Source organism: Hyaena hyaena, unplaced genomic scaffold (genome assembly GCF_003009895.1).
Source record: "Hyaena hyaena isolate Hyena2069 unplaced genomic scaffold, ASM300989v1 scaffold_308, whole genome shotgun sequence".
NCBI lineage: Eukaryota > Metazoa > Chordata > Mammalia > Carnivora > Hyaenidae > Hyaena > Hyaena hyaena.
The window spans coordinates 348,595-360,636 of record NW_024080942.1 but is presented as its reverse complement, the minus strand read 5'-3'; the positions used below and the strand labels follow the sequence as shown (position 1 = coordinate 360,636).

Below are 12,042 nucleotides of genomic sequence, written 5' to 3'. Positions count from 1 at the left end.
CTCGGGCCGCAGGGTCCCCCCAGGAGGCAGAGGATGCCCTCGGGGAGGAGGGGTGGGCTGGGAATGTAAGCAGCGGCGTGGGACCCGTGGGCCTCTGGGGTGGGCCCTCTGCAGGAGCCGAGTCCTTCTCGTGTGCCGTACTTGACTGTGTAAATATTTTTCTTAGGAGTAAAGAGAGAGCCCGCATTCATGGGCAGATCTCACTTGAAAGAACTGAGAAGTATCTGTTTAGGCATAAAAGCTGAAAACAGTGTCCAAGGCGCCTTTCAAAAAAAAAAAAATCATTTCTGTAGCTCAGTCGCAGCCAAGCCGATTTTTTTTTAATGCAAAAAATAAATAAATACACACACACACACACCCCCCCCGCTCCCAGTTGAGAGCCCAAGAGCCTGTGTCAACACCAGCCGAGCTCGGCACTGGGAGCCAGGGCGGCCGCCGGGGATGAGCCCGCCCTTCCCGGCCCCGCGGCGGGGCGGCCAGCGCCCACCACCCGGCTCTGCCCGGACCCACCGGCCGCCGGGAGCCCCCTCCCGGGGGGCCCTGGTCAGAAGGGAGGCCGCGCAGCCCCTTTCCGCCGGCCCTGTTTCCCCAGAGTGGAAGCTGGAGTCGGAGGCCGGGATCTGGACACAGGCCCCCAGCCCCGCGGCTCTGTGACCCGTGCCCTTCGCGCCAGCTCCCTGGGCCTCGGCTTCCCTTCTGTTTCTCCAGGTCCTGACGGCTCCTGCCGGACAGGGTTGTGGAGAGAGGTGAGGGGCGGGCCGCCACCCTGGGCTCCGGAAGGAGGGCCTGCCGTCTGGTCACCGCGTCACCTCTGCCATGGCCCCTGGGGCCCTGATGTCAGTGCAGCCGCACGCCGCGGAGGGTGGTGCTCACCGCAGGGCTTTGACGCGGGCGGAAACGTACCGGAGAGAATTGTCCTTGAAAAATCCGTCTTCCCAGAAAGGGGGGCGCACACGTGAGGCCGTGGGCATCCCAGGCCGAGGAGGATGGGGTGCATCTGAAATCCGTCAGTTCTGACGTCGCCTCTCAGCCCGTTTCCGGCGCTGTTTGGCTGCACAGACACCCTCCTAGGAGGGCAGGCCGCACAGGGTCCACGGCGGCTGACCTCGAAGGGGTCACGGGCATCTGCCTGGTCAGTGTCTCCAGCGGGACCCTGAGCCCCTGGTCGGCTGGAGGTCATCAGGAGGAGGCTCGGTGTGGGGACAGCATGGGGAGGGTCCCCACCCACCACCTGGGCCCCGGCCCGGCCTCCAGGGACCACCCTGGGCTGTGACCGCACAGACCGCCCTGGCCCCTCACCCTGGGCAGCACCTTTAAGGGGAGGGGCCCAGGATCCCGCTTCCGGCCACCTCTGGGCCTGGCCGCACGTCCTGGGGAGGAGAGTGTCCGCAGCCGACAAGACAGGAACAGGTTGGAGAGTCTGGCTCGAAGGCCAAGGGTGGGGGGTCAGTAAATGAAAGCACACGCGGTCCGCTCGGGCCCCGGGCACGGCTGGGCTGCGTCTGTTTTCCTGGTTTTGGGGCCATGGGGTCAGGGCCCCGTCTGGGGTTCCCTCCGGTGGGTATGTTTTCAGATGCTTTAGTAATGGAGTTTTTTGAAGGGAAAGACGCCTTCTGGGACACATTTGTGACACCGGCCCCCAAGCTCAGCCGCCCCCCGGGATGCGCCAGGGCCCTGGAGCTGCGAACGAACGAGATGTCTGTGTGCGTGTGTGCCTGCTCCGGGGCCGGCTCTCTGCAGAACAGAGGGTATTTATTTTAAGAGTCAAAAAAGATGTTTTGACCAACCCCACTTAGCTCAATCCTGGCACCGATACCTGCCAAAGAAGTGAAATGCCGGGGGTCAGACCTCCCTTTTTTGGCTAAAATGCTTAATCAAAACACACCTAATACCGCTGCCGGGGTGTGGAGGGGGTGTGGAGGGGGTGTGGAGGGGTGCCGAGAGCCGCCGGCCGGCCAGCGGCGCGCGTGCTGAGGCTCAGCTAGCAAAATAAAGAGGGTTCTCAGCACCGGCAGCCTTGGCGGGGAAGGCCGGGGCCGAGAGGCTCCAGAAGGGGCGCGTCCGGTGGGTTTCCACCCGAGGTCAGCGCTGGGTGACTAGCCCTGGCAGGCGGGCTGTTACACGGGGCGGGCACGGGGCGGGCAGGCGGGACAGGCGGCTGGTCAGGCCTCCCCCGCTCCGGGGGGACACTCCTCTCTCTGCATCTGGAGACTGGGGTGGGGGCTTCTCCTGGTCACCTGCGGTCCCACTGCTGGGCTTCCGGGCCGCCGCCCTGCGGCCCAAAGGGGGCCGAGGACCAGGCTCAGAGGAGGGTGAGGGGACCCTGGGCCCGCCTGACCCCTCCCCCCCAGGGGTGCGCTCTGTCCCGTCCCGTCTCCCTTGCTCTGTGTGTCCTGCACAGCGACGCGGCAGCCAGTGTGGTGCGAACGGCCTCTCTGTGTCCCGGTGCAGCCACAGACTCCTGGGTGGGCGGAGTCTTCTCTGAGCCGGTGCCCAGGCCTTGAGGGACTCCTCGCAGAGTGGAGATTCCCGGGGGGCCCCGTCCCACCCGGCCAGTCTGAGCCTCGGACAAAAAGCAGTGGGTCTGGCCACCCTCCGCCCGAGGCTTGTGGGACGTGGGTGGGTGGGGATGCAGGGGGCGGGGTCAGGGACGTGGGGGCGCAGGGCTGCACAGGGCGGGCTCCGTCCTCCCGGCCCCCTCGCGGGGCTGGCCGGGCTCTCCCTGGAAGATGTCTCCTGCTGCTGCTGGACTGGCGGTTCCTAGTTGAGTCAGGAGGGGCCCACGCAGGGCCCCCAGATGCCGGTCGGGGACCCAGGCTGCCGGATGGGCCACCCCAGGCTCCCGTAGGCACGCGGCCGGTGCCACCTTCAGGGACAGCTGGTGCCAGGCCTCCTGTGCCGCCGGAGCCCCGCTCCTCTCTGTGCGGGTTGGGCCTCCCGCCCCCGCACACTCCCCGCTGCGGGGCAGGGAGAAAGAAGGTCGGGGCCACCAGAAATGGAAAGGAAACGCGGCAGGGATGGCGTACAGGCCAACGGAGGGGTCGGCGGGCAGAGGGAGGGCGGCTCCCACCCTGGGGCCCAGGACGGGGCGTGCCGGAGACGGGGGCTGCCGCGTGGGGCTGTTGGGCTGACAGGCCCCCTGGACGCCCTGCCCGGGGGTGAGCCAGGGGCCTCCTTGCCATCTCCAAAGCTCCCCGCGGCGTGCCCGCTGGGAGGAAGGGAGCTGGGCACCGGGCTTGCCTCCAGGGAGAGGCTGGGGCCCCCCTGCTGACCTCCAACCAGAGGGCAGCAAATTCCGCTCCCAGCCCCCACCCAGTGCCTCTGCGCCCAGGCTGGGTGCCGGTTGGGGGTGGGGGTGGTGAGCTGTGCGTGGCGCTGACCCGGGGTGGGCGCCTCTTGTTCCTGGGGCGCAGGCAGGCGTCACTGCCCTCCGGAAACACCACAACGGCACCTCGGGAATCACCAGGAGGGCCCAGGCTTTAACTCGAAACACACCCCACAGACAGGTTTTCTGCTGGTGGAGGCTCTGCTGGGAGGCACCCCAGCTCTCTCCCACACGCGAGGAGGCCCCAGCGCCACCACGGGTGGGGGCGTCCCTGTCCCCAGCCCGGAGCCCATGGCTTGGGCTGGAGCCGCCCAACAGGGTGCTCAGGACTTTGCCTTCGGCACAGCCTCGGGTGCCGCGGGCAGGTCCCAGCCCTCCCAGACCCCGTCCTGGGCCGGGGGCGGCTTCTCTGCGTGCCTGGCGTCCACACTAGCATCACAGTTAGAGACACGAGTGGCCAGGCCCGTGCGGGGAGGCAGTCAAGCTGGAGAGGGCCAGCCCGTGAGCGGGTCTGCGGAAAGGGTCACCTGGAAGCCTTGTTGCCGGGAGCACGCTCTCCTGGGCTTTGCAGAACAGCCGCGTGGTGTCTGCCTGGGTCCCAAAGGGCCCGACTCAGGGCCCAGGGCTCCTCAGGAAGGGAAACCGCCCCACGGGGTGCTCCCCTCCCCCGCTGCCTCCCACGGCCGTGCCCCGCCCCGGGCACTGCACTCCTCAACAAGTCACAATGGAGCTTTCTCCTCCTAGACTCAGCTGCGCCTGGCCATAAGGGGCAGGTCCACCTGGTTCGAGGGACCCCGTGACCCAAGCGTGGAACCCCAGTTCTGCGTGACACAGGTCTCCCTCCTGCTGGGCGGGCGTGTCTGGGGTGCAGGCCTGGGCAGCCCCCAGCGGGGGGTGGGCCCCGTGAGCGCGGCCCCTCCCTGGGAGCCACAGCCATGCTGACAGCCAGGCGGGCTGCCCTGCTCTCTTCCTCGCTCCCTCTTGACCAAGCCTCCGACCAGGCTTCCTGGCCGTGGATTCGGGTGACAAGCAGGCACATGAGGCGGTAGAAACACAGGCCCCCCTGCTGGCCAGACTCGGCCCCCAGCACCCGAGCTTGACGTCCCCCCCAGCCCGTCCGGCCCGGGCACTCGCAGGTGAGCCCCCGGTGACCCGGCCCCTTGCGGGTGCCGCCGGGGCTCCGTGCTGCCTACCTGCTCGCTCGGCCTCTCCTCCGCCTTCCAAACCACAATTTCAGAATCTATTAAAAGAAACATTAAATCCCCAACTGGTTAGAATTCTCAACCATAAAAAAGATGACTTATTGTTATTACAGCTGAGCGTGCAGAGGTGCCAGGGGTTCGGATGCTGGCGCCCTGGGTGCTCGTCGGCCTGCGTGGGCACCGGCCGGGGCTCCGGGCTCCGGGCTTGTGATCTGGAAGGGCGCTCGTGTGCTTTTAGCGGGAGGGTAAATAAAACCCGTGGGTTTGACACCATTTCACCTGTTGGTCTTCAAATACTAGTTTCAATCTGGGTTTCTGCTCTTATGGAAACAATGTTACAATGTACACTCACGTCTACACCCCGGGTTACACCCCGGGTTTGTGATCCAGAAGGGAAGATCCCATTTATACAGCTCATTTGTCAGTTTGCTTAGCTTAGAAAGCACTCTGGGACCCGTCCCTGAAATGCTGTCCCTCCGGAGAGCAGCTCGGTGGTTTTTAAGAGGACACGCCAGGCAGGCCAGACGCTGTGGCTCTCCCAAGCCGAGCCAAGAAAAGCTCCGAGTCAGAACTGTCGGGCGGAAGAAAGACCCAGAGCAGCAGGCCCTCGATCTCCTCCCCACCCCGAGCCCGTGTCCCTGGGCAGGGGGAAGCGCGGGGGGTCCTGGCGCCGCCGGGGGAGCTGGTCATGGACGGGCACCCGAGGGTGCTTCCGTGACCTGGGCACCGCTGCTGTCTGCCTGAGCCTGGTGTCTTTCCAGAAGCTTCCTCCAAAAACCACACGCACTTCCCAGGGTCTGCAGGAAAGAGCAATGCTGCCCCCTCTGATTTGCAAGAAGAGACGAAGCAGAGAGATGGCGTCAAATCACGGCCCCGCGGTCACCGCCGAGTCATGCCGGCCCCGCCGCCCTCCACCCTCCACCCTTGCCTCCTCCCTGGCGGCTCCCCTTGGAGTGTGGCCTCGGGGTCCTGGGCAGACCTGGCACTCAGCCAGGCGTGGCCTCACAGGATAGACTGCAAGCCCCCTGCAGGCGAGCGCCTGCGTCCTGCTTGCCGGCGCGTCCAGACAGGCCCCTCTGCTGCAGAGCTCAGGACACAGGAGAGCGTAATGCCTCCTGTAATGCCCTCCTGCCTCCCACCAACCTGTTTTTTAAGAACATGTGGCTCACTTTAAGGACCAGGGTGAGCCACACAGAGTGGCTCCCTCCCGACAGGGACCCAGCTGCCTTCCCAGGGAGGCCGCGTCTGGGACGGTCCCGGTGGGAGACCCTGGGAATGAAGGCCCCGACTTCTCAACAGAGCGCTTTCTTCTGTATTGTGGAGAAGCCACCAGGCCTTCGCTTGTTACTTCGGGGGGCGGCTGATCGGCCCCCACGGTTCACAGCCGCCGCAGCCTAAGATGGCGCTTTGTCCATCAGAAACTAACACCCCCCCCTTCACAATTGTTTTGCAGCAAATGCTGGCTGATACGGAAGTGGAAGTGTCATCCCAGGAGGTCTGCATCCAGAAGGTAGGAGACCTGGTTCCGCGCCGGCTCCCTCGCCGCGGCCTGCGGGCCACCCCGGGCTAATTTGCATGGTGCCAGGTCGGCGGCACAGCCGGCAGCTCGAGAGCTATGTCTTGTCCGGGGTGGAGCGCTTGCGCGGGGCGGTGACGCCAATGGCATTGGGACGGAGGCTTGTTCTCATCGTGTGAGCAGGTGGGGAGCACAGGACCGTCCTGACCCCCGGGAGCCGGGAGCGCCTGCACCCGTGGGAGCGCCCGGGCCACGCAGACGTGGGAGCGCCCGGGCCACGCAGACGTGGGAGCGCTAGAGAAACTCGGGTTGTGTTTGTTTAACCATCTTCACTGGATATTCATGTGAAAAGAATACAGAGGCGGGGGTAGGGGGGAGCACAATTGCCTGAAAATCCAACAAGGGTTTGCTCTGCTCAGCCTCCAAAGAGGGCTCGCTCGGGCTGGGCGCTAAATGAACAGCCCTTTGGGGGGAAGAAAGTGTCAGCGTGGGCACAGCTGCCTGCTCTACTGGCGGGTGGTGGACGCTAGCCGGGCGACAGACGTTAGCTCTCACCCTCCACAGGGTGAACGAGGCCCGGAAAATAAGCCCAGCGCCCAGAGGGGCGTCCTGCGTGCCGCGGGCTGGACAGCCAGCAGCAGGGATCAGATCCAGAAATTATCCCCCAAACCCAGAGGCCATTCACCAGGTGGGGCCCGGCTCCCACCCGGCGCGGGTCACCCTCGCACCCGCCCAAACACAGGACACACACCCACATGCACCCATGGCGGCCGACCCCCTCCTTGGGATTCTCCAGGAGAATTGCAACCGCGCTCTCCATCCTCGCTCTCCTCCGAGCACCGCCCAGCGAGGCAGGGAGGCGTGTAAGCCAGTGTCCGGACACTTGTGTCCTGTGCTCACGGGGCACGGTCGGCCCCTCCCGGGGGAGGCTGGGGCGCGCACTGGGTGTTCAAGTCCCTGAGCAGGGAAAGGCACCGGCCAACATTGCAAGCGTTCCCCGCTCCTGACTGGAGGGTCTGGGCAGTGTGGTCTGCAAGGGACGGGGGACCTGGCCCTTCTCGCCTGGCTCAGCCCCAGAGATGCTGATCTGGGAGAAAACACTGCAAAAGGAGGCATTTTCTGACCCTGCAGTGACCTCCGGAAGGAGCTCCGGCAGAGGTGATCTTTTAGCACATTCTTCTCCATAAACCACGACACGGGGACAGGCGTCCTGTCCAGCTCCATTGCCCAGGGCGGCCGGAGGCCTTTCTTCCTTAAAACACAGCGTCGATCCCCACAGCCGCCCTTGCCTCTTCCAGCCTCTGGGAACAAACTCATATTTCCCTGGAGGACGTAAGGGAGTGGGAGACTCACGGCTCTCCCGTATTTCAAAGAATTGAAGACTTTTCTCTTCCATGGAAAGGGGTCTGTGGTCTGAGGAGAATACGAAACCTTCACCTTCCTCACTGTGAACGGGCAGCTTAGGGCTGATACCTTCCTGGCAAGACAGGCAGACCGTTGACGGCAGCGGTGCAAGGATCAAGGCGCGAGGCCAGAAGGTCAAGTGCAAGGGCGCCTGGGGGCTCCGTCCGTTAAGGTCCGACTTCAGCTCAGGTCATGATCTCCCAGTTTGTGGGTTCGAGCCCCGCATCGCGCTCTGTGGGGACAGCTCAGAGTCTGGAGCTGCTTAGGATTCTGGGTCTCCCTCTCTCTCTGCCCCTCCCCTGCTCACACTCTGTCTCTCTGTCTCAAAAATAAATAATAAAAACATTAAAGGAAGAAGAAGGTTAAGTGTAAACGTCAGGGTGGCGAGGAGGCCAGTGCTGGATGAGCCGTGACGGGACGTGACAGCGGGAACACTGGTCAGCACGTCCTCTGTGGGCCGCAGGTGGCTCCTGATTTGCTTTCTTCTTTTCTAAACAGTCGGTCCATCAGGCGCTGGCTGACGTGGTCAGGGGTCTTCCTTGAGAGACGCCCAGGGGGTGGGTGGGGCCCACTCACACTGCCTGGCGTGGGCATCCGTCAGGCCCAGGCCCTTGTGAGGCCCGTCGGATGGGCTGAGTTCCTGGGACAGAATCGGAACAGATCCGACAGTCAGGGGCTCGGGCACCGGAGCCGGGGGAGCCTTGGTGGCTGTCGGCTTTGAAACAGGCCCCTGACTCCCAGCTGGGCACCTCTGCCTTCTGCCATCTGCAGGCCTCTGTTTGGGTGGGGGGGTGCTGCCTGGAGGGGGCTCTGCCTACCCCCCCCCCCCCCACGCTCTGAGAAGCTGCTACACAGAGCTCGGCCATCCATTGAATTCTGGGACTTTTCCGGCCCCGCACTGAACTTAGACATTATCAGCTTGGGGGCCATTCAAGCGTGACGGGATGGGAGCCCAGGGTCACACTGGTGGGATGATCAAAACCTAACCTTGGTGCTTAGATCCGGACCATCCGGCTACGGTTCCGTGCCCAGACGGCCTGGGAGGGAGCGAGGCGGGTGGGGAGATGGGAGTTACAAAGCCAAGTGGGTTCGCGCACCAAGGCTGAAAAATGAGTAAATGCAGCGTCCCTTCGACCTTTGTTCCAAAAAGAAGGTCCCACTGTGCAAACGGATGTGGTTAACACACACACACATTACAGAATATAACCCCACGTCTCATGGGCTGTTTGAAGGCACATTTAGGGAATTTCGGTAACAAGAGGTGGACCCCCATCTATCAGTTCTGTGGTGTGTGTCTGGCTGAACAGGGCCCGTGCTCCCCGACCCGCCTGGGAGCTTTAGAAATAGCCTGCGGATCGCCGAGGGCCCTTGGGTAGGGTCGGTTGACGTCTCTGAGCTTCAGTCATTCCATCTCCAGGATGACGACTCTTCCGGTTCTGTGTGTGGTCAGCGAAGTGTAACAAACGGTAATTCATGCAATCAGTGGCCTGACGACAGATGCAGAGAGAGTGGTGTTTGGTGGGAAGTCGTGGCTATACGTTCTAAGCCTTAGAGACGCGGGTTGCTGCAGGCGGTGCGTGGAATCCCTCCGCTGCAGGCGGACAGGACCCGAGGGGAGGTGGGATTCGAATCCGGGAGCTGGAGCGCGGCGGGGCCTGGGGACCGGGGCGGGGCTCCCGTCCGAGTGACAGCGCCCACAGCCAGTGAGCTGCGCCGGGCTCGGCCCGCACCCCTGTCCCCGCCTCGCCCGCCCGCCCTGGGGCCGCCGCACCCTGTGTCCCCCGCGGCCCCCGCCATCCCGTGCGCCCGCGTTGCTTCACGGCCCCGCGAGCGCAGCGCAGCCCGGAGGTTTGGTGAGATGAGACCGGGACCCGAGCTCGCCGCCTCCCGCGCGCCCGCCCGGCGTGCGCCCTGGGCGCGCGGCGGGAACTCCCCGCAAAGTCACTTTGGCTGAAGCCTGCGGGTCCGGCCGCGTCGCCTCTCCCAGCCTCGGTGCCGGGTCTCTGGGACTGCTCCCTCCGGCGGACTCTATTTAGTCTCTGTTTACTTAGAGGGAAAGCCCGGGGCTCCAGCAGAGCAAACATCTGCGGGAGATAATCTAGCGAGTTGTCCATCCATCACTCGGGTCGCCCGGCTCCCTGGAGAGCCCGCCGGAGCCTGTAATAAAAAGGCCCAGCGAAGAGGCTTTGGGGACGAATAAAGAGCCGTGTTAAGGGCCCGCTGAAAATGGATGGAAGACATTATTAAGGCTCAATGGCCGTCTTATCAAAATCCAATAGGATAGACATTTGGCAAAAGGCTTAAATTTATTCTTTGACTTTCTGGAGGGCTTGAATTTATCCGTTAACAAGAGTGCAGTCCACCCGGGGAGATGGTATCAGCTGAAAGAATTTTGATTTAATCTCTCTGGTGATATGAAAAGGGGACACACAAGCTCCGGCAGCCTTCTCTTTGTCCCCCTTTATCTTGTTTTCTTTGACCATCTTGAAAAGGAAGGACGTGTTAATACCGTACAACTGGGGGGGAAGGCAAACAAAAGGAAGTGACCTTTTCCTTCTTTTATTTTTATTTCTTCTTCTCCTCCCCTTCTCGGTCCGCCCCCCCCCCCCCCGCCCCCTCAGAACTCAGGAATCTGCATCCGTAGGGCCGCAACCGGAGAAAGGTGCCTCCTGAGAAACCCCGATGAGGATCTCATTGCAGCCACCTAGCCAGCGCTCTGAGCTGTTCCGGGGTGGGGGTGGGAGGGCCAGGGCCGCAGAGACTGGAAACTGAAGGAAGCTAATGAAGTCCCAGGGCTGGAAGACGGGGCGCGATGGCCCCATCAATCTCTCCCCGACATTACGTGCAAAACGCTACAGGTCATAAACGCCATCTGATAGCCCAGCCTGGCACTGTCCACACAGGGTGATGGATTGATAATTATTATAATTTGTGAAATGATTATTTGGTTGTTAGGACCGTGGTCTGCGCCACCGGGCTGCTGCGTGCGGACATGTTCCATAGCCTGGCCCCGGGGAAATGGCTCTGGTGGCCGGGATCCCTCCTTGGGGAACCTGGGGACTAGGGAAGGCTGGCCGCGGAGTCCGGAAAGACAACCCTTCAAGCCTCAGGAAGGCGGGAGCGGGAAGGACAGATGACTGCCAAGGGCCTGTGGTGCAGCAGTCACTTGAGAAGCCCACACGCGCCGAGGTCTAAGCTCTAAGTGCGGTGCCACCCAGCTGGGACGCTGGCGGTTGGCGGGTCTGGGTCCTGGCCTTGCCGGGCTATGGGAGCGCGCGGCCAGGTACGCGTGTTCGGTGTGGCGTTCTGCTGTCTCTGGCATCGCTCTGGGGGAAGCAGAGGTGTCTTCCAGGTGGTGGGGAGGAAAGAGAGGCGCCTGGAACAAAAAGCCGAGGGAGGGGGGTGCTGGTCCACACACGCAGAAGCCCCAGCTCAAAGCACCGGTGTGCACGCGCTGGGTCCGGCTGTTCTCAGGGGGATACCGGAAGGTTCTCCATGGCCGTCCCGCCTTGTCTGTGCCGGCGAGGGCAGACTCAGCAATCCTTTCCTTTCCCCACTTCCCCTCCCGGCCAGCAGCACCCGGCAGCCACTGGCGCCCTGTGACTCCACCGCATTGTACCTGCGAATGCGCTTTATTACCTCCCCAAAAAGCTCGCCAGAGACCCAAGCCCTCAGAGCCCCGCAATCACAATTAATAATTTGCATGTGGGATCGGTTATGTCTTTATGAAATCAAAGTGTGTTTAGCTGCCGCGGGGACAGCTCCGAGTTGATTTTGATAATCTCGGGCTGAATAGACTTGCTCGGACGCAGTAAGCCGCGGACAAAAGGCTGGGCAGTGGCTGAAAGCCCTTTGACGACTCGTCTCTCTTTCCTTTGTTCAGGGGTTGCTGATAAAAGAGCCGGGAGTCCATTAATTCAGTGAATGAACATATAGTAAAGTCAGTGCCTCTTGAGAACAATAATGTTGAGGTCAGCTTCGGTTGCCATGGAAACTAAGTACTCCTAAGAAGTTTGCATCCCTGATTTTGCTGAATCAAAGGCTGCAAAGCGGAGAGGTGTGAGGGGGCCAAGACCAGAGTCGGGAGCACCCGCCTCCCCCATCCCCTTCCCCAGACAGTCCCAGGGACCCTCGCTGCCTTGGCCCAGCCGCTAGTCTGGCTTCCGGCCCCTACGCCCCAGGAGGCCTCTGATTTCACAACTGTGACGCTTCTGAAGAGGCCGCTTAGGTGTGACTGTGGTGCCTCCAGAGCCCTGGGCTGAGAGTCAGGCCCGAGGGAGGGGCCGCAGCCTGGAGGCTCGGCGCTGGCGGACTCTGACCTCTGGCCACCTTCAAGCACCTGAACTTGTCCCTGGGGGGCGGTGGCTTGGGGGGGGGGCTTCCCGTATGATAAGGGTGATTAATTCCCTGGGGGGCGGTGGCTGGTGGGGGGGGCTTCCCGCATGATAAGGGTGATTAATGGGCGCGAGGGGGAGCTAGCGGCAGGCTCAGGGCTGGGTGACAATGTTATAAACGTGAGCTTCTTGCATTTTGCGCCCCTAGATTGAGCCGATTCCCCTTTCTCTGCCCCCGCCCCACCCTAGGGATCCCTGAAA

At 62.8% G+C, this 12,042-nt stretch overlaps 1 protein-coding gene and 1 long non-coding RNA gene across 2 annotated transcripts in view; both read left to right on the top strand.

Moving 5' to 3' along the window:
- PRDM16 (PR/SET domain 16) overlaps positions 1–12,042 on the top strand; it is a 201,852-nt gene that overhangs the window by 43,658 nt on the left and 146,152 nt on the right. The window contains exon 3 of the mRNA XM_039248308.1: positions 5,981–6,037. Within this exon, the coding sequence (XP_039104239.1) occupies positions 5,981–6,037 (57 nt within the window). The remainder of the gene's footprint in view (positions 1–5,980; positions 6,038–12,042) is intronic.
- Positions 8,962–10,387, top strand: LOC120242501. The gene is made up of 2 exons (XR_005531099.1): positions 8,962–9,065; positions 10,069–10,387. It is a non-coding gene; the product is annotated as an uncharacterized LOC120242501 (long non-coding RNA).